Source organism: Glycine soja, chromosome 8 (genome assembly GCF_004193775.1).
Source record: "Glycine soja cultivar W05 chromosome 8, ASM419377v2, whole genome shotgun sequence".
Taxonomy (NCBI): domain Eukaryota; kingdom Viridiplantae; phylum Streptophyta; class Magnoliopsida; order Fabales; family Fabaceae; genus Glycine; species Glycine soja.
In genome coordinates, this window is record NC_041009.1 from 9849199 (window position 1) to 9871703 (window position 22505).

Sequence of the window (22505 nt, forward strand, 5' to 3'; positions counted from 1 at the left end):
TACACAAATAAAATAATTTTTTTACATTAATACACAAAATATTATACTTTACGGTATGCAAAATTTATAATTGTGCATAATTATAAACTTACAAAGTTTTTCCTTAAATTTTAGATATATACCCATGAATCAACTCGAGCAACAATAAAAAGGTTGATATTTCAATTATGTTTGACTCAATTCAATTTATTCAACATAAACTTTAATTTCACACAGAATTACTTGAGTTTTAAAATTATTTGTAAGCAATTAAACCATTTTTTAAAGCTTGATGGATTGATTTATAAATAATTGACTTAATATGGCAATTTTAAAATTACTTTTTTTAGAAAGGATTTTAAAATTACTTTACTTTTACTCAATAACGGGATAAGTAATCCAAGGAATACATATCTAGTTTTCCTTAAACAACTCTAAACTTTATATTAAAATAATATTTTTGGTGTGTAATGAAAGAAAACTCCGCTGCAACAGGGTGTTATTCAACGCCCTATAGTTGAGTGGGCCTTTATCCTTTTCGTGATAGATACTTTTAGTACTACTTTGCATCACGGACAGCTGTGTGTACACATAATATTATAAAATTAACATTTGGCTTCTCTAAAATGAATAATTTTTTTAAAGTAATATCAGTTATTAATATTGCTATGTATATGGTCATAATAAATCATGGATATATTAAAATATCAATAGACAACATTTTAAGAAAATCTTCTATGTACTAACCATATAAAAAGTTTTACAAAATCTATCATGATTGTTCATTGGTTTGACAATTACATTCTCAGTGCATTTTTTTTTCAATAACTGAAATTACTTAGATTATGTTTGTTTCGAGATATAAAATTGAGAATATCACATTTTAATGTTTAGTATATATATTATATATAACATTCCGAAATATTGTTGATTCTTAGAAATATAAATCGTTTATAATTTTTAATTCCCTTAATAAAAGATACGAATCGTACATTTTCATAAAAAATGGAACCTTTTTATGTTGTGATAACTACTTATCTCTATTTCGTTTTTTCACAAATCTTTTTCCACTTTGAATTTTTAATTGTTTCTGAAATTATTAAATTTCAATCCAACATACTCATGAATAATATTTCTGGATACAATTTCCTAAAAACATATTTAATTCCTTAAAATCCAACATTACTATTCGATGAAACGAAGCCACGGAATTCGCGGTTGATCGATCACTTGCCACATTCTTGTACTCCTTTTACACAAAATAAGAAGAAGATTCCGAGACAGTAAGGAACTGCCAGGTGTTACAGATTCGAAACTTGAAATGATGCCCACGCAATAGCCTTTTAACGGTGAATTATTCTCAAAATATATGACGCATCTTTTTTCATATAAGTTCAGACAATCCTTCATACATTATACAAACAAATTCTTATTCAAATGACTTTTTAATGATTAAAGTTAACAAATTCTTGTTTAAATAACTTTTGAGTAATTATATTAGAATGATTGAAGTTAACTATTACTAAGGAATAGTTAACCGTTGTTTATTATAAACTTAATTAACTTATTCATAACACAAATTCAAATCCTTGATATATAACATGTGTTTAAATAAAATATATTTCATTTTGTATACATAAAATTACAATTCATAGTAGAAATTCCAAATTACAAAATTAGGTCAAACTCTTCTCCTCATATATAAAAGAACAATTATACCCTCAAGTGAAGAGACAAAAGTAGCCACAACAAGAGCTTCATGTCTACCACCTCCAATGACTCAAGCTGAACAACCTTTAGAAGTAGTATGTCATAGCTTCGTAGTGGGAGCGATTGGGAACAAGTTGGAGAATGAGTGCACTGAGAGTTTAAGGCTTATTTTTGCTTCCCTCTTTTTCATTTTAAGTTTTTTTAAATAATAATAATGTTGAGTCAATAAAAATTACAATAAAAAATTCCACGAATGCAAGTGTTGGATGGGAGGTTGACACTGTTTCGTGGTTCGGGTATCAATGCTCTTTAAGGTGAGTTAAAAGGGGCATCTTTCTTCTTTGCATGGCAAGGACAACCACACCCACCACTAGTTAGTACTACTTATGTTTTGGTTAGTTATTAAAGCAGAAAAACAAAAGTCATATTTTTTGGTGTTAACCTTTATATATATATTTCAGTTTTCAGTTCTCTCACACACATAAGAGAGAGAAATAGATGATGACGTGTCATTATTAGACCATAGTATATATATAGTAGCTGGAGGTATAATCAGTTGCAACTATTTTATAGAATAATAATTTTTTTTTGGGTGGTGGGGCAGTTGTCGGCTAAGGCAGTTGGACAAGGATTCGTGAGCTTTGTCTCGAACTGTTTTACAAAGAAAAAGGGCTTAGCTTAAGTTTTGTTTGATTATTGGGGAGGTTACTTCTTCTTCTTCTTCTTCTTCTTCTTGCTTTCAGTTTGTTTTGCTTTACATCACAGGATAAGGATATTGATCGTTGGCACTTCAATATATCTAATCTAAGGTTAGTTCAGTGATTCTTATATTGATTTTTTGTTGTGGTGGAAATGAATCTAGGATTTTGTTGTGTGTTGTGGATTAGTCACATAAACGGCAGATTCTGCTGTTGGATTGGATGCCCTTTTATTGAACTGACCCAGATAATATTTCTGGAAGAATATGGGTTTAGTCAGTTACTTGTTTTATGCAGCTAGTGGAATGCAAATGGAGTATTCATTCATTCTTCATAGTATGTTATTGGGGAATTTATTCATATTTCATAGTGCGCCAATGGGGGTATGCGCTGTTTTCTTTTTTTGCCGAGTTATGATGTGATGTCAATTATGCTCATTTGACAAGGAATACAGAAAAATTCTTGGGTTGTTTGTCACTGCTCTAGGAAGAATGAGCATATCTTTTCAGGTGTAAGTTTTATAGGATTTACAATGATTCAGCATATGCAGTGTTTGCATTGACCGGATATTAGATTTAAAAATAAAGAACATATAGGTTATATTGTTATATGTTTTTTATATGCAGGTTGAGTGGTTTTAATTGTAGCAAATTATGAGAGTAAACAAACAAATTATGTATTGTTAACCTCCCTCTTTATTTCATTGATAAATTATTCCTCCCTCTTTATGCCAAACTCTGCAGTTAGTATATGAATTTATACTTTTTGTTCCCATTGAAACAAGTACTACATCATAAGCAGGAGCTGAGTGTTTTTTTCCCTTGTTATTTGTATTTTGTGGGAAAATTCCGAAAAACATTCTTCAATGCAGAAACCTGCTAAAGGTTTTTCAGTGTGTGACTTTTTTCTTCTATTACATTTTTAAACTCATTATGATGGTTGTACCTGTTTCAGAGTTCACTGAACGGCACAATAGTGTCATAAAGGTGGTGAAGGCAGAGATGAATTTCCTTATTATATCAATGATTGGCACATTTAACCTTTTAAAGGAAATGAAACCTTTCTTGGAGTTATCAACATAAATAAGTGAAAACTGAAAACCTGCAAGTCATGGAGGACAGTGAAAGGTAATATTCATAGAAACTCCTTCTCTGTTTCATTCATCCTCTTGTGTTCTGTGTTTTATGTTGTTTTTGCATTCTGTTCTGCTTGAATGTACAATGACATCTCTGTCTCTTGTAAGGTGTAGGTTTGAAGAAAAGTCATTTTCAAATGGGGATGTCTACATTGGTAAAATCAAGGGCATGCTTCCCCATGGCAAAGGAAAGTACACATGGTCAGATGGAGCAGTATATGAAGGTGATTGGGTAAATGGGAAAATGACGGGGAAAGGACTGATTACATGGCCAACAGGAGCAAAGTATGAGGGTGAATTCTCTGGGGGATACCTTCATGGTCATGGCACCTTTACACATTCTACTGGCTGCATTTATACAGGTGGCTGGAGGATGGATGCTCATCATGGGATTGGACGAAAGGAGTATTCCAATTCAGATGTATATGAAGGTTTATGGAAAGAAGGAATTCGTGAAGGCTGCGGAAGGTATTCTTGGGAGAATGGAAATACATATATTGGGAATTGGAAAAGTGGGAAAATAGATGGCAGAGGGGTTATGAAGTGGGCTAATGGTGATATTTTTGACGGTTGTTGGTTAAATGGACTTAAACATGGATCTGGAGTTTATAGATTTGCTGATGGGGGGCTTTATATTGGGACATGGAGTAAGGGCCTAAAGGATGGAAAAGGAACATTCTATCCTGCTGGTAGTAAACAACCATCTCTAAAGAAGTTGTGCTCTCTTAACAGCGATGATAGTCGTTTGTTATTGAATATGGAAAAACATACAGCTCCAAAACAAAAATTTACACGTAGTTTTTCTGAAAAGATTTCTGTCAGTGGTAGATCAAAAAGTTCTCGTCAAATATCTCACAGGACTTCATCATTAGATGCTAACTGTATCCTTCAAGATCCTGCTGGAGGTTGCATATGTCGCGATTCTTCACCCACATTATCGCAGACTTTTAATGAAAGTCAATCTGAGGCAACTAGTGTTAACTCTTTGGTTTACGAAAGGGAATACATGCAGGGAGTTCTAATTATGGAGAGAATTAGGAATTATTCTGAAATGCCACATAAAAACAAACGTCAAAATAAGTATAGTGTGAAGCAAGTTAAGAAGGGTTCATGGATTGATATTTTTGGAGGCAGCCGAAGCTATTATTTGAAGCTTAATTTGCAGCTTGGCATCAGGTAAATTATATGATCTAACATCACCCTTCTATCTTATTTTGGAACAACGTATATAGTATCTATTGTTACCAGTAATATCACCATTCTTTTTTCTGCATTATACTTATTGTTATTTTAAAAACAAGACCATTTGGTATTTTGTTTCATATGAAGGTTTGATTTAAAGAAATTTGGCCAAATTCTCAGGTACACTGTTGGAAAAATTACACCAGTGCCTGCACGTGAAGTTCGGTCATCTGATTTTGGAGATCGAGCTAGGATAAGGATGTACTTCCCCAAGGAGGGTTCACAGTTGACTCCTCCACATTGTTCTATAGACTTCTATTGGAAGGATTATTGCCCTATGGTCTTCAGGTATTTATTAACTACATGCACACCTGAAGAGTTATTATATGTTTAGCAATATTTATTGGAAGGTTTTCTATATGGCTACAGTAGGATCGACTTATTTCAAATTTGTAAGGCATGAAAGCATTATCTCCTCTTAATTTTATTTGTTGTGTTTGCTAAAACTGTTGGTGCGTCATAATTTATTTCCTATGAAGAACTTCCAAACTGGAGTATCAATGTTGACGTTTAGTCCAACCCATTTCCTTAGGTATAAATGAAGGAAGGAAATATGTCCAACTTTAAATGTGAGCATAGTCATTATCAAAATACTATACATGAATTCTTGCTAATATGAATTTGTGATTATAGTGGCATATTACTATTAGAGTGCTTAGTCAGGATTATGGTTAGAAGCACATGATCTTTCAAGATGTATTCATTGGCAGACTCAACATAAACAACCCCATATTTTTAAATTAACATTTTGTCCATTTAATGAATTGAAGGTTTCATGTACTTGATTAATGTATGCCTCTCAGTTTATTAATTACATGTAGCTTTCTAGCATCCTTTTTTTTTCCTTTTCTTTGCATAATTACATAAGCATATATTTCCAGGAATTTGAGAGAGATGTTCAAATTAGATGCTGCAGAGTACATGATGTCCATTTGTGGTGATTCTGGTCTAAGGGATATATCTTCACCTGGAAAAAGTGGCAGCATATTCTTTCTTTCTCAAGATGATAGATTCGTGATAAAGACACTGAAAAAATATGAACTAAAGGTTTGCAATCACCTTTTTCTTCCTTCATGGATCAGGAAACATTTTTATATTAATCATCTTGTGTTGAATTCATCAACAAGTATATGGATTTGACTTTTCTGCAGTTGGATACATAAGCCTATTAGATGGCATGTAGACAATAGATTGATATACAATTTCATTGATACCTACTACCCATTACCAAACCCCATAAATACCAGTAATACTTGATAACGCCACTAATCTGATGATAAATTTTAAGGACAAAGTTTAATGAATTCCAATGCCAAAATGGCTAATTGAGGCCATTTGGGTGGGTATTTTTCTGCAGAGAAGTATTTTTATGTTATATGGAGAAAAGATGATTGCTTATAACTAGTCCATCTTTGACAATCCATCCACACTAGTAGGACTTGCTAGTGCGAGTAATTTGACGCTAATACCATGTCAGAAAATGGATTATGAGTCTAACTCAACTCTACAAATCTGGCTTGTAAGGTGAGGATTGCTCCCCACTTATATAGTTTATCTTGGCACTATCTTTAGTTGATGTGGGACTTCAACATGTCTCCTTTTGTCCATGTTTCAACACACCCGCTCTATCTAGGGTCACCACAGTTTAGGAGACTTTTCCAACACATTGACACCAATAATACTTCTAGTGCCTATAATCTGATGACAATTTTTAAAAGGCAAAGTTCATGAAATCCAATGCCAAAAGGGCTAATCAAGAATGTGTTTTAGATGGGCTTGTATGATGAAAAGTGGTTCTTATGTTAGTTAAAATGTCACTTTTACTGAGAAATCAATGGTTGCTTATGTTTCCATCTCTCAGAGTCACAGTAAATAATGAATTTGATTTACCCTATTAAATGACAATTCCAAACATCGTGGTTATGTACATATATTTCTTTTTCTTTTTGCAGGTTATGCTCAATATGCTTCCTAAATATTACCATCATGTAGGAAGTTATGAGAATACTCTTATTACAAAATTCTTTGGTCTCCATCGAATAACACTAAGAGGTGGGAAAAAGGTATAACAAATACCTGTCTCTAGCTTCTTTTAAATTAGTACTACACATATAAATAACCTTGTTTTCCACCCCACCTGGTGAGAAAATGGTTGGTTGTTGTTGTTTTTATTTTCGTATAAATATTTCTCTTTCTTCATTGATTATTGTTTTCATTAGGTACGATTTGTGGTCATGGGGAATATGTTTTGCACAGAACTTCATATCCACCGTCGTTATGATCTGAAGGGGTCTACTCAAGGAAGATATACAAAAGAAGATAAAATTAATAGCAATACAACATTGAAAGATCTTGATCTAAAATATGAATTTCATATGGATAAAAAATTACGAGAATCCCTATTCAAGTGAGTTCCTACTTTTTAAGAGCAACTTCTGTTAAAAGTGATTGGTATACAATTTATTTTTCTGTACAAGTAGGGAGTATTTGTTGACAAATTTCCAGAATATAACAATCGTGTTCCTCTAAAGCATATAATGCCTATTTCAGAGGAAATGCTAAACTGTTTTTGCTCTAAGAAATGCTTATGGCATCTAGCAGCAAATTTTTTTACTTTATTAGTGGATTAATAATACTAGTCACAATATTGATCATGGTTGTGATAGGATGCTTCATTGGTTCCCTGAAACCATAAGGTTATGGGACTTATTTGCATGAAATTCTGGTCTACTCACCATAATTGAAATAGCTTACCTTTCCAAGTAATGCAAAGATATAATGGATTATCTCTAGTTTGAATCAAGCTTCTTGTTTGATCCAGCTATTATAGCTTTTACTGATAACAATATCTGGTTATAATTCATGTATTAAATAATTACTAAATGGATTTCACCTAACGATCTATTACTGGGACACCTCTGGGTTATGATTCATTTACTTTCATACTAGCACACTTCTGAGAGTGTATATGCACTGAAGTATTTATCTATTACCAGCACACTTCTGATTTGTGACTGAAGGATTAATAACTTAGCTTCTAGTTATGACTCGAACTTCTTTTTTCTGGTGCAGACAAATTTCTCTAGACTGCATGTTCTTGGAGTCTCAGCACATAATTGATTACAGCCTTCTGTTGGGATTACATTTTAGAGCTCCGGAGAATTTAAAGGCCTTAGTGGAACCTCCCAGACTAATGCAGCCTCCACATAGCTTACCCTCTGAAGATGGTAAATACCTCCTCTGATGTTATTTTAGAACATGATATGGGATTCTTCTTTCAAAAATTAGTGATTATAGAAGGCACCTAGCAATAGCATTCATTAGAATGGCTTATAAAATGGGAGGTAGCATGATTTATTAACTAATCCTTCCATGTATCCATACAATTACTCAAAAAGAACAGACCAGCTGAACTATCTAGCACCTTCCTATTAGCCATAAGTTCATACAGTGCACTTTTGTTTTTTTTATTTTTTTTTATTTTATAAATTCAGGTATATTCAAGTTTGTATTTCAACTGTACAAGTTCACTACAAACTGATTCTATTCTCTCTATTTTCTTGCATTTGTGCCTCAGTTTCTTTCTTTTGATTGAGCACTTTTCGACTTGCTTTGCTTTACTAGATGCACACAAACAAGGGGAGCAGTTGATTATTCCTAAAGGCTTGTTATTAGTTGCTCATGAACCTAGCTTTGTGAACACTGCACCTGGACCCCACATTAGAGGAAATACATTGAGGGCATACTCCATAGGTGACAAGCAAGTTGATCTTTTACTTCCTGGTACTGCAAGGTATCCTCTATAACATTATTCTGATTGTTTCCTTTTCAATATTCATTAATCTAGCACCTTTGCAAGTATCTTCTTTGGTCATAAACAGTTGCATGTAGCAATTATTGTGCATTCTGTTTCTTTCACTACGTAATGTCGCTTTCTTTAATAACAGTCCTAATTAAGAGAAATCATTTGCTTTGTTGTGTTGCATTGTAATAACACATGTCTTAATATGAAATGGACTGTTGCTCAGGCTGAGGGTGCAATTAGGAGTAAACATGCCGGCTCAAGCAACACGCAAACTTCAGGGGGATAAGGTGGAGGAATCAGAAGTAGAGCTTTTTGAGGTTTATGATGTGGTGCTATACATGGGCATAATTGATATATTGCAAGAATACACTGTGAAAAAGAAACTTGAGCATGCCTGCAAATCACTGCAATATGACCCTATGACTATATCAGTGGTGGAACCAAAGACATATGCTGAACGTTTCATCAATTTCATGGAGAAAAAAGTTTTCCCGGAGCCAGAGACTTCTTGAATATATGTATATTTTACCTTTCTTTTTTTGTTTAATACTTCTTTGTAATCAATTGTTCTTAAGGAAGAATATTTTGTTTTACCAACTCTCGGTTTAGTTATATATATTTTTTTTCCAGATTTTTTCTTTTTCATTACAGAATAGGCCTGCTACTCGGTCAAGAGATTAATCATCAAACAGTTAAAATGATTAATTGATATAGTGCAATTTATTTGAAAGACTTAATAGTTAAAAAAATTTATTAGGTCGGAGAGAGAGCTTTACCGCGTGCCTATATATAATTCTAAAATTGGATTGTTTTCAATAAATGATACATGTGGTCTTTAAATAAAAAAAAAAAAATCTCTTGCATTTTTAGTTACCATAAGCACTATAGAATGAATTAATTGATAAATCCCCATTAATTAAAGAAAGCACTATTAGTTAACAAGATTCTTTAAGAAGGATTTAACAAGGTTGTAACCACCGTGGAAGAAAAATTGAAGAAGGTTACGATCACGGAGGAGGGAGAAAAATTGAAGATTAATAATGTTACAAGCGCAGAGGGAGAAGAAGAAGAATTAAAGAAGGTTAAACTGAAAACGTCAGATAATGTCATCTTCGAGATGGAACCTTTTATTGCGAAAGAGATGGAGATGGTGCAGTTCTTCATTGATGCTCATGGCGGCGACGTCGTCGTTCCGCTCCACCGAGGAGTTGATGGAACTGCTCCTTGCTGCAAACCAGCTCAACCTCAACACAAGAAACTTCCTCCTGATGGATACCATCACAGACATGATCAAGAACACGAGTGTCGAGTTCGTCGTCAGCAATTTCTTCACTATCACCGGCGGTTCCACGCCGGCCGCCGGAGAAAGAGGCACAGGTCCGCCAAGTAAATGCCCGGGCATTGGAAGAGGTTGATGATGATTGATTGAAACGAGTTGGACAAGTTAATGAGACTATGATTATAATGTTTTTTTTTTTCTTTTTGAGAAATCTATGATTATAATGTTTATTTCATAGTATTATTGATACATATATAAGGGATACGCATGGCTCGTAATCTATGTTACCAATTGATATGCACCAAATTAACAACGTTGTTCTTCGCTGAAACCAACGAATTATGTTCATTGGGTTATCTTCTTCACAGTTGTAAAGAAGATGAAATTTCTATGATTGATTGGAAACAATCTTTTTTTCGTTGTTAAATATATGCTAATATAAATAAATTGTGTTATTTTTCATAATGGACTTTATTTTTCTCTTTAATGTGGTTTTTTTTATCAATAATGCTGAGTACCTTTTAGTTTTACCAATGAATAATCTTTATCACTTTTATTGGGATCTTTTATTTCAATAACTTTTTTTTTTTCACAACAATCAAATGTGAAACCTTATTTAAAGAGATTGAGTCTAAGATCATTCAAACCAACGACTTGTTATTCTTTAATATCGTTATTAATAGAATATGTTCTTTTAATATATATATATATATATATATATATATATATATATATATATATATATATATATTATCACATGTTGGTCCAAGATTTAAATAAATTGTATTGATTTAGAAAAAAAATAATGGACTTGTTTAACTTATCTCAAATAAAAATGAGGGTCAATGGTTAATAGTCTTATGATAGATGATTCATGTAATTTTTTGTGCACTTAAAGATGATGGAAATAACAAAAAAATTGCATCAATCATTTAAGGTTGTTTAATTCCCATTTTTACTTGAAGTAAGTTGGACAATTCCAACATATTATTAGAATTTAGGTTTGTAAATAAATATTATTTTTTTCCATATTTGTGGTGCTCTTTTTGGTTTTATTTTGTGATTTTAATTATTTCATATTTTTCCTTGTCTCAAATTTGAGAAAAAATTATTTTAATTTTATTTATAAAATTAGTAATAATATTTCTATAGTTTGAGCAAGTTAAAGATCATTAATTAATCACTTCCAACCAATTTCAATTAGCTAGTTAATAATTTAAATAGAAATTATCTTTATCTAGTCTTTCCTATTTGTTTAATACCTAGTATATTCATCTCTTTATATTATGTTTCTTTCTAACCAAAATATGATAACTAATTATTTCACAAATATTAGCCCAACTTAATATTTTGATCATGATAAAAATTAATGCATTTAAAAAAGTTGTGACTTAAAAAAAATATTTCATGTGACTTTTAAAGTCGTTATTACAAAAATACTTCATAAGTTACAAGATGATCGAGTATCTAAATACTCTCGCACCACAAAAAACATAGACTACCTTGGATCATAATAAGAGTTATATCAGTTGAAGTAGTATATTAATATAAAATTAATCATACGATCATCTTGTAACAAACAACTAAACATTGATTAACCAAAATGATAATCAAAAGTAAAACCCTTTGGATCATAATAAAGGTTACATCGGCTAAGAACATCTTGACCATGCAAGACCTAAAACATCCAAGTAGTATACTAATATAAAATTAATCATGTCGTCATCTTGTAACAAACAACTAAGCATTAATTAACCAAAATGATAATCACGAGTAAAGCCCATGGATCCTTGACCCATTAAGGTATGTATAAAGAGAAGTTGAATTCTAAAGAGATAATTGCTATATCCACTCCCCTATTTTACTAATACACTCTCCATTTTCATTGGTTTTTCCCAAACTATCATGCCAACAAAACACACTCCCCCTATTTAACTCTTTCGGAAAAGAAAAACACCCTCACTGACAATTAATATATAAAAAGATAAAAATATAATTAATACATAACATCAGTGTTATGAAACCCAATTCGGTCTGGCTAGTCGGACTGATCCAACCAGGATTCGATAGCCTAACTTGGTCGATTTTACTATTGTATTGATCATGCAATTGACTTGGGATGATCCCATCAAACTCAGCCGATAAGATCACCAGATTCCAGTTGGACCAGTCCGACCTGACTGGTTTTGCAAAAAAAAATAAAAATTAATCACCTCTAAAATGTTATTTTAATGTCTCATTATTATTAATTGTTATTTTGAATTTTAAAGTATGAATGAATTTCTCTTAATCAAATAATGTTAGTTATATACTTATATATATAATAAATACATATATAATTTAAGTTTTTTAATATATATATATATTAAATAAAACCAAACTAATTATTAGTCCACCCGTTAAACCCCTGCACTATTGAAACCTGGTTTCATACATACATCACCCTCGGCATTTTAGATTACAATTAACCTAGCGGCTAGCGACATGCTAATTGCTAAACACAGATCCATTGTCAATATGAATGGAAGCAACTCCTATCACCGATGACATTGAGATGAGGATCAACGACACAGCCTTCATGGTAGTGCCGTATGGTACCGATTGTCCAGCGACAGAAATCTAACATCCGAGGGTAGTCTGTTTGGTAAAGTGGCAAGCTACCCCCAATTAATTTTCTCATTGTTCAGAGAAATCTAAGGAAGGGGGAGGGGGGATGGACCCCAACCCCAAGAAAGGAAAAATAATGCAAAACTAGATGATGATGCAAACTCAAAGATACATCACCCTCGACATTTTAGATGATACTAATCAAGCTTTCAATTTCATTTCATATGATACCAATGAAAAAAAAAAAAAAAACCTGAAAAAGTAAAGCACTGTCTCATTACCGGCTGTCAGTACAATGTGATGATAGTCTCTTAAAAATTTGCTAAATCAAATAAATGGGATCAGAACCAAACCGAATAACACAGCCACAAGTTTGTTGCTTTTAATGCCAATCCTACCTCCGATTTTGGTGACACTCCCCACCTAACGGAGCCTTCTGCTGCCCCATTCGCCCTCACCATTTGAAAAGCCTCCACCTCCGTTGGCATTTGAAGAAGCAAGTCTGAGGAAGCCACTGGAGAGAGGTCCGACAATCATAGAAATGCTACAATGAGTAGACAATTAATTTGTCAAATTGTATATATGTGTAGTGAATTGTGCTTTTTTTCTTCTTCTTATTTTCAGAAGAGAATTAGATGAGACAAGAGGATTATATGAAGGGAGGAAGAGATGAGGGAGTGTCTTTTGTGGGATAGTTTAGGAATAAAAATTTGAAAGGGGAGTGGATTAGTAAAAAGAGGAAGTGGAAATAGTACTTGCTTCTAAAGATAGAAAACAACTTCCACATTATCATTATTCACCAAAATAAAATAAAAAACTTTTCATTATCATTTATTATATTATTAAATTAGTTGGTTTAATATCTGACTTCAAAAGTGTAGCACCTTTTGAAGGAGATTACTGAAGTACTCTAATGTAATGTAGGTAAAAAAAAATAATTTTAAAACCATATTTTTGTTCCTATTGTTAGATTTTTTTTATATATATATATACTGAAATTCTATAGTTAGAATCTCCAGGTTTAAAGATTTAAAAGATAATTTCGGATGGTTTTAAAATATTTTTAATGTAATTTTTCATATTCCAAATACTGAGAAATTAATAGTTATAACTTTCATTTATCAGATTCTTAAGTCTTAACCAAATTTTAAACAGGCCACCTTTCTCTCCTTGTAAATGCACCTATGTATCACCCCAAATCTAAAGTCAAATTACTTCTCAAAGTCTCTTCTCACTCTTTTTCTCTTTCTTTCATGGGAGAAGAAACAAAATCATTCAATATGCCAATGCTGCATACAGCAGAGGGAGAAGAACCAAAAAAGGTTGCAATCGCAACCGCGGTGGAAGAAGAATCGAACAAGGTTGTAGCCACCCTGAAAGAAAAAATTGAAGAAGATTGCGATCGCGGAGGGAGAGAAATTGGAGAATGATACACCCTGAGAGGGAGGAGAAGAATTGAAGAAGAATAAGCGCTGGTTAAGGTGAAAACGATGGATGAAGGTGGATGAAGGTATCTTAGAAGTGGAACCTTGTGGTGTGAAAGAGATGGAGGCGGTGCAGTCCTACATTGATGCTCGCGGTTGGTGGCGGGGCTGAGCAACGAGGAGTTGACCGAAACCATAAAGGATATTCAATAAAGTCAACTTCATCAAGAATTTCTTCGGCATCACCAGCGATTCCACGTCCGATGAAGAGGACGAGGCACAGAGCTGCCAAGAAATTGCCCGGGCATTAATCGAATGCATGCACAGCCATAAATATTGATTGAAGCAAGTGGTCGTCTAAGCCAATGCACAATTAGGATTTTGCGGTGAAAATGACGAGACTATATATATATATCGATCTTATAGTATTATTCATACATAAGGGTTATACACATGGCTCCTAAGCCCTAAGCTATGTTACCATTTGCTATATGCGGTCTGCACCAAACAATGTTGTTCTTCACTGAAATTCAAAACCAGAGAATATATATGTTTCATTGGTTTCTTCTCTTCTTCAGTTGTAAAGGACATGAAATTTCTACGATTGATTGGAAGGAGTAAACAATTTTTTTTATATTAATTTTTCTCATACATAAATAACTTGCTTGTTATTTTTCACACTACTGGTGTTGCATTTCCCCCTTTAATGTCGTTATTATTAAGGTGCACGTTCGTCTGAGAATATTCGAGGAAGTAATTGCATTGATTCAGACAAAAATTTATAAAGTTTTTGATAAAAAATTGTTTAATTTTTGGTTGGGTTAATTAAGTTTTTAGTGCCTCAATTTTTTCAAATTTCAAGTTTTAGTCCTTTAAAAGTGTTTTTTTAACAAATTTTAGTCCTCCATTGATTTCAATCAGCATTTTTTGTTTCTCATTGTTTTTTATTGTTCAAAATTAATTCAAAATATATAAAAATAAAGATTAAAAATAAATAAAATAAGGATTAATCTTGAACAATAAAGATAAATAAGGACTAAAATGAAAAAAAAATTGAGAGAATAGAAATGCTGATGAAAATTAATTGAGAACTAAAATTTGTTAAGAAAACTTTTGAAGAACTAAAAATTGAGATTTAAAAATGTTGAGAGAATCAAAATTTAATTAATTTTTTTTATTTTCTAAATAAATATTATTATATTTTCCATGATTGTGTTGCTCTTTGGTTTTAATTTCTGATTATTATATAGTTAATGTATATTATTATTTGTCTCAAATTTGAGAAAATCATTATTTTTAATTTTTTATATAAGTTAAAATTTATTAGAAACTATGAAAAATATATTAGTGAAGTTAATTAAATAAAAAGTTGTGATTTCTAAAAGAGTATGCTAGGTATCATATTTGTCTAACTCCAATACCTTTCCAATTCCACATGAGAGTTGCTAAGAAGGATGAACATTGCTGGAAGCAATGCCTGAATTAACTGCAGCCTCAAACTCAATACAACTCTTGGAAGCAACAAAAGAAGCAGCATTTTCCACTACACTTCCCATATATTCTTCTACCACTCTCAGCAGTTTCAGCTTTTGACATTCTCTCAAGCTCTTCTTCAAAGTATCTAAACACTTCCATGCATGGCAGAAATTTGCCGTAGGGCCACGTGGTTCCTAACCCATGTTGGACCATATCTGAGTGAAAATTCTTGTGGGACAGTGAAACCAGTTAGATAGTATAGGATATAATTATTATTAGCTCTTCTGTTTGGATGTGATATAAGGAAAAAGAATTTCATGTTGCTCCAAAATATCCTCACTGTATTTCGAAGTAGATAATGTGTCTGAGGGTGTGTTTCGTTTAGAAGATAAAAATAAAAATAAAATTTTAATTAAATTAGTGTATAAAAAGTATGCACATAAAAATACATTTTTTTTAATATTATTTTCATCATTCCTTCCAAATACCCTCTTAGTGAACTCAACTTTATTATACCGTGAAAAAGGCTTAGAGAGCCGTTGGAACTCTTTTTCTTCTCATCTATAAGATTAGGTTAAACTTTCTCTAAAAGCAGACTTTGTGAGAAGGATGGTTTTCTTGTCTAAGGGCAATTTAATGTAAGTAATTTTCATGAATTATTAAAAATTATTTTATATGATTTTTCATAAATTCTCACGATGTCGATCTTCACATTTTTATTATTTTAAATAACTATATAATTTTTTTTTACTTAAATTCAACGATTCTGAAATGTTTGTTAAATGAACTGCAAACACAAAAGTAAGATACAGTTGCTATTTTAATTAACAATTATTGTGGTACTCACGAAAGTTTGAACTAAAACTGCGTCTAGGATAAACTTTGGAATGTTGCTTAGGTGATCATTGCAGTTTCCTAAGTTGGGCTTTATTCTGGCCTAAATTGTATACATGCATAAAAATTGAGACACAGAAATTAGAAAAGTAGAAAGAGACGTGTGATTCAACCCCTGACTCCCTGTCAAAGTAGAAATTAAAGACTTGTTTCAATTGATACAGACTTTGCCTAATTTAATAAAAATAAAGCTGATGAAACTTTTTTTTACAGGATAAAACTGATGAAACATTTAATATAAACATGGTGCTTAAGTTAATACTTTACATTATATCTAAAATAAAAAGCGCTTCATGTATCGGGTCAAAGCATGAATGGAATTATAATAAGTATATAAAAGGAGTGATATAATTTATTTGGTTATATAGGGGAAATAAAATTATTCTCCTTATCCAAGAGATTAGTCTAGTAGATAAAGACAAAGTCTTTTTTTTTTTCCTTGGATTAGAACATTATTCCCTTTGAGCGGAAATGTTTTTCTTTTTTTACATTTATAAGAACTCTTTTAAGCGTTCTTTGAGGGAGGACTTTTCTGTCTTGGATTGGAATACTATCCTCTTTTCTTAAATTTTATCTAAAAAAATAGTTATAGGTCCTTTTTACATTGCAATACTTTATTTTTCTTTCAAATTTTGTTTATAATCATAATTTTGAAAATTAGACCAATAGGCACACTTTAGAAAATTAATGGAGTAAAAACTAGTCAAATAGAAAAAAAAATGGTATAAATAAATAAATAAGGATCAAGAAAGAAAGAAAAAGTTAAATTGGATATTCCAAATTTTGTTTATAATCCTAGTTTTGGAAATTAGTCCAATAGGAAAACTTTAGAAAACAAATGGAATAAAAAAATTAGTCAAGGTATAAATGAATAAATAGGAATCAAGACAAACTAGTTAAACTGGAATTTTCAAATTGTGCTCATAATCGTAGTTTTGAAAATTAATCAAATAAGGACAATTCGTAAAACAATGGAGTAAAAAATAAGTTAAGTAGGCTAAGATTGATAAATAAATAAGAATATGAATATCTGATGTTCTAAAGATATTGGTTAATGAATTAAAATAAGAATATATTATTATAAAAATCATAAAAAGGTGTTAAAAAATAATGAGAAGCACGATTTTAAGTATTCTACTGAAAATATTTTTACTTTAATTACTTAACTAATGTCCCAATAACACTATTTAACATTTGCTAATAAATAAGTTAGAATGAATAAAAAAAAGGTTAAGTTGTACTGTAAAAAAAAAAAAACAAAAAAAAAAACTGAAATCATAGAGAAGGCCGCCTAGATAAAGATCCAAAGAGTGCAGCCCATAGAGAGAAAGAAAAAGATTGTTAGTTTTTGTGTTGTGTTGTGTACACACAGAGAGAGAGAGAGAGAGAGAGGCTGCTATGGGGAACAGAGCTATGTTAACCTTGCTACTACTCCTCTTCTTCTCGACCAATTTGGTTCCTTCCGCCCTTGCTATCTGGCTGACGTTACCCACCACTGGCACTAAGTGCGTCTCCGATGAAATCCAACACAACGTCGTCGTTTTGGCCGACTACGTCGTTATCCCCAGTGATCACGCCCACAACCTCACCATCGCCGTCAAGGTACCCTTTTGCGATTTCTCTACTGCCTCCTTCTTCAATTACTCATTCGTCTGTTTGCTTCCTTGATTTGCGTGTTGACGGATTTGTTTTCTCCTGGATTTGCTTTGGGGAAATTACTGTGTGAGTGTGTGTTGGTAATTTCAAAGGTAAAAAATATGTTTTTGACACTTTGCCGAGCTGCTGCTTTCTTAACTGATTAGCTGGAAGACCATGTTGTGGAAATTTGTTTTTTCTATGTTAGTTTTGGGTCTTATCTTTGGGAATTTGTTATCCTATTATCTTATGTTGGTCATGAAATTTCGCGTGATAATAATGTTATGAATTTTCATAACTTTGTTTTGTTTTTACATGTATTTATCAGTGAATGTAATTTTTATTGCTTAAAACTTCTCGGAATTTGTTGGTATATGCTTGTGGAGCCTGAATGGTCTAGGTGTTGGCGCTAGAGAACACACATGCCAGGGAGTCCTAAACCCTAGTGAGCATCTACTATGTGTGACCTGGTGTAACCCGGATGGATCACAGCTATTTAATGAGAGTGTGTTCTCTAACGGTTCCCCCATTTCGGGGAGTGGCGTGCATGGTACTTCCCTCACATGTGACGAGGGAATGGTGCCTTAGTCATCCGTGGGGAGAATCTAGAATCTTTTCATATTGGACCTGAGGGTTCAAGACCCACGAGCTCTTTCTTTAAATCCCAAGACGGTGATCTGATACGGTGAGTCGGTTATAATTGGATGGTCAGTCTACAAGCATGAGCCAGGAGGTCCAATTTCATTGCCATTGAGCTCATTGAATAATTTGCCACTGTAGATGTGGTGGTAATGGCTAGGCAAAAACATCTTAAAATATGGTTTGCAGACATAATGGTGGAAATGTCTTACAGCATGAGTAGTATTCTTGCTATGTTGAGTAGTTGTCAAGATCAAAGATGGCAGAGTTGGAGACGTTTTAATACTCACGGGAACCAATAATAACTGTCATGAGAAGTTATGTATCATTAGGTATATAAGTGTAACAATAACTGTCATGTTTGAAGTATGTAGTGTGGTGTAGTAGGGAGTTACCTGTGCCGTGGTTCTGTAAGTTTGGACAGAGAATAATCTCTATACAATAGGAGTCATAAGACTGGGGAACAGCAACCCTTTGCCGTATTGTGTGAATTCTGTCATTCAGACACTCAGTAATAAAAAACCACTAATTTATCAATTGATGTTCTATCAAATACCTCAGCTACCTGGGGCATGGATCCCTTGCATGATAACTTCATAATTCATATACAAGATTTCAAGTCCGAACAGAAATAATGTTGAATAGTTGTGATTGTGAAAAACATGTACTTGGAAACATTTTGCATTTCTACTGAGTATTAATAGTTTAATTTCTGTTGTTTACACTTGCTTGTGTTTGTGTTATCAAGATGTAATTCTGGTTGGCTCTTGAATGACAACCTTCTGATATCAGCTGTTATAGAGGTCTATTACTTGTCTCTTGGTTTCTAATAGTAATTTGTTTACTTTAGGTGACATCACCTTATGGAAACAATCTTCATCACAAGGAGAACACAACACATGGTAGTATTGCATTTACAACTCAAGAGGCTGGGAACTACCTTGCATGCTTCTGGGTGGATAGCCCTAGTCAAGGAGTTGGTGAGGTTAATGTAAACCTTGATTGGAAAATTGGAATTGCAGCTAAGGATTGGGATTCAGTTGCTAGAAAAGAGAAGATTGAGGTAAACTTCCAAGAGATATGTATAATTTTGAATCTCCCTATACTATAGGTAGATAGAACTTAAGTGTTTTACCTATCAAGGGCTGACATTTGCTCAAGGTATAATAAGAAATGAGTTCAGGCACTGTTTTAAAATAGTTTTTAAGAGCTTCTTAGGTTTGTAGTTTGCTTGAAGTAGTTTTGCACTGTGAGCTGAAATCATTTAGTAATTGCGTGTGAATTGAAAAGATTTGGAACCTCTCATGTTCCTTATTTGATGTTCCCCTCAAGTTATGAGTGGAAAAGACACTATAGAATGTTTAATGGACCCTACACAAATAATGGTGTATTACTATAGTTACTTTTGCATCTTTCTCTCTCATAACATAAGAACATGAGATGATCCAAAACTGAATTGAAATCTATACCTAAACCTTTTTCTCTTGAATGCTTCTCTTTGCTTATTTTTGTCTCTACACGTGATTGATACCTAGGGAGTTGAGCTTGAGCTGAGAAAGCTAGAGGGAGCAGTAGAGGCCATCCATGAGAATTTGCTCTATCTTAAGGGCAGGTAATTCCAATCACATCAATATCTCCCCCTATAAATAGTTTATTTCAATTTTTTTTTAAAAAAACTTTTCATATGTTTAATTTTTGGTTTTTGGGTTTCAGGGAAGCTGAGATGAGGATTGTGAGTGAAAAAACAAATGGCAGAGTGGCATGGTTTAGCATTATGTCCTTGGCTATGTGCATTGCAGTTTCTGGTTTGCAATTGTGGTATTTGAAGCGGTACTTCCAGAAGAAGAAGCTTATATAGATTAGTTAATTTAATTTGATTAGTGATACTGCAAACATATAATAACTTAAAAAGAATTTTCATGAAACACTATTTACAAGTGTAGACAGAAATTGTTGATACCACAAGTAGAGTTTCCAAAATCTCTTTTCCACAGATGATTATTACAATGAATTGTCCTGTATGATTGGGATATGAAAATCTGCAGATAAAAGGGGAAGAATTTTAGTGAATGATGATACTTGGGTAAAAGTGGATCTTCATACCTGTTTGTTCTTGTTAGCTACCATCTTTGTGTTGGGGACTACAGGGTAGGATAAAATTAAATTCATTAAGGAGGATTGTGTTCAATCATGGTTGTGTTTAGGGAGTGAGTTCCTAGCATTTCTTCTTCATAGTATTGATTGTTTCATGTAGTGTGCATTTAGTTACTCGTTGAAAAGTTGTTGACCATGTTACAAAAAAAAAAAACGTGATAGAATTTTTATTTTTTGGTGTTAATCTAAAAGTCTGGTAAACTCTATTTTAATAGAAAATTAAAAAAACATTAAGATGTTAAAGTTGGCAGGGAAATACTTCGAGGCATGTAAGAACAACGTTAGGAACTTACAAATTCATACCAAGGCAATTTGTATCTCATTTGATCATTAAAAGATTCTCTGAAATAGTGTGGTTCTTTTCTTGCTTTTTTTTTTAACCTAAAGTTAAATAATGTTAGGTAAACAAAATTTACGCTCCAAATGTGAGCATCAGTATTTAAGAAAAAGTATATTAATCAATAGAAATTTGTCTTGAATGAATATTTTGCATCATAAGTATCTAATTGACTAATTTTTATTTAGCATAGGGTTAAACTTATCATTCAATCATTATATTATACATTTTTGGTTAAATTAGTTTTTTAGTCTTTGATTTATTTTTTAAATTTAATTCAATCCTTTATTTTTTTTAATTCAATTTGATTTTTTAGTTTAAATTATAAGAAATCATATTTTGTGACAATTTGAAACCGTTATAGAGTGATTTAAAATCACCACAAAATACGCATTTTAAAAAAAATGAATCAGTTTTAACAATTAAAGAATTAAATTGAACAAAAAAAACTAAAAAATCAAATCACTTACGTAATAAAAGCTAAAATGTAATTTTTGTTATTTTATTTTATTTTTTAAAATTGGTGATTTTAGTCTTTTTATTTTTTAATTGAAGTATTTAATCCTTTATTTTTAAAAAGTTGATGATTTTAGTCTTATTTTTTAATTGAGATATTTTATCTTTCATTTTTAAAATATTTGTAATTTTAGTTAATGACGGATTTCAAATGTTAATCTATATAATTTGTAAGCATTAACCTATGTGTGTCTATTTATCCCACACAACAAATATTTTTTTAAAATCATTTAATTGCTAATAAATTTAATTTATTAATAAAAGAATTTAAAAAGTACATAATCAAGTCTAAAACTAAAAATGATGAATAAAATCACATATTTTAAAACAAGTGAGAAATAAAATATTTCAATTAAAAAATAAAAATATTAAAATATATATTTTTAAAGTAAGAGATTAAATGTCTCAATTAACACATAGGAAGACTAAATTATGGATTTGAAAATAAATAAGAACGAAATTTACATTTAATCAATAATAAATCAGAGAAACAAAAAATTAATTAAACCTACTTTTTTTATAAAAAAAAATTGAAAGGAACCTATATTTTTTAAATATAACTAAGGAAGCCTATGTCATTTTCATAATATTTATTAATGCAAGATCATTCAATAAGTTCAATTTGTATGGGATGATATCCAATACAATACAATTCAATTCAATTCAATTCATTGTTTGACACGAATTATACGGGCCCGTGTTTTATGCTAATTTCTCACACCATGTCTATATTTTATTTTAATATAAAACTATAAAAGTTATGATACAAGTTAATTTAAAAACACTATTTAATTAATTTAGTAATTCAAAATTAATTTGATCTTATTTTAAAATAAATGAACACTTTATATGAAACACCAAACAAAACAAGCAGGATTTTTAATTTGTCATATTTCATTTAATTTTTCTTATTAAAGACAATGAATGCTGAATGCGTAGACAACTTTAATAATCACCATAAGCTCCTTGCTTATT

At 31.8% G+C, this 22505-nt stretch overlaps 2 protein-coding genes across 3 annotated transcripts; both read left to right on the plus strand.

The window, feature by feature from the left end:
- The first annotated feature begins 2252 nt into the window (after nt 1–2252).
- Nucleotides 2253–9200, plus strand: LOC114421796 (phosphatidylinositol 4-phosphate 5-kinase 7-like). 2 transcript variants are annotated; one of them, XM_028387869.1, is made up of 10 exons: nt 2253–2498; nt 3342–3514; nt 3631–4698; nt 4885–5052; nt 5646–5811; nt 6717–6827; nt 6984–7171; nt 7837–7991; nt 8389–8557; nt 8793–9200. In XM_028387869.1, exons 2-10 carry the CDS (start codon nt 3498–3500, stop codon nt 9079–9081), a joined length of 2331 nt encoding a protein of 776 aa, XP_028243670.1. In that variant the 5' UTR covers nt 2253–2498; nt 3342–3497; the 3' UTR covers nt 9082–9200. The 2 variants fall into 2 exon arrangements, with proteins under 2 accessions (XP_028243670.1, XP_028243671.1); XM_028387870.1 differs by having other exon boundaries at nt 2260–2498; nt 3637–4698.
- Nucleotides 9201–17563: 8363 nt separating this feature from the next.
- LOC114421799 (transmembrane emp24 domain-containing protein p24delta3-like) lies at nt 17564–20623 on the plus strand. Its single transcript, XM_028387872.1, has 4 exons — nt 17564–17851; nt 19374–19586; nt 20059–20135; nt 20237–20623. Exons 1-4 carry the CDS (start codon nt 17648–17650, stop codon nt 20379–20381), a joined length of 639 nt encoding a protein of 212 aa, XP_028243673.1. The 5' UTR covers nt 17564–17647; the 3' UTR covers nt 20382–20623.
- The last annotated feature ends 1882 nt before the right edge of the window (nt 20624–22505 follow it).

Coding starts and splice junctions, on each gene's coding strand:
- LOC114421796 (XM_028387869.1), top strand. Junction 7,172..7,836: donor TTACGAGAATCCCTATTCAA/GTGAGTTCCTAC, acceptor TTTCTGGTGCAG/ACAAATTTCTCTAGACTGCA. Junction 7,992..8,388: donor TAGCTTACCCTCTGAAGATG/GTAAATACCTCC, acceptor TTGCTTTACTAG/ATGCACACAAACAAGGGGAG.
- LOC114421799 (XM_028387872.1), top strand. CDS start 17,648: ATGGGGAACAGAGCTATGTTAACCTTGCTACTACTCCTCTTCTTCTCG. Junction 17,852..19,373: donor ACCTCACCATCGCCGTCAAG/GTACCCTTTTGC, acceptor TGTTTACTTTAG/GTGACATCACCTTATGGAAA. Junction 19,587..20,058: donor CTAGAAAAGAGAAGATTGAG/GTAAACTTCCAA, acceptor ATTGATACCTAG/GGAGTTGAGCTTGAGCTGAG.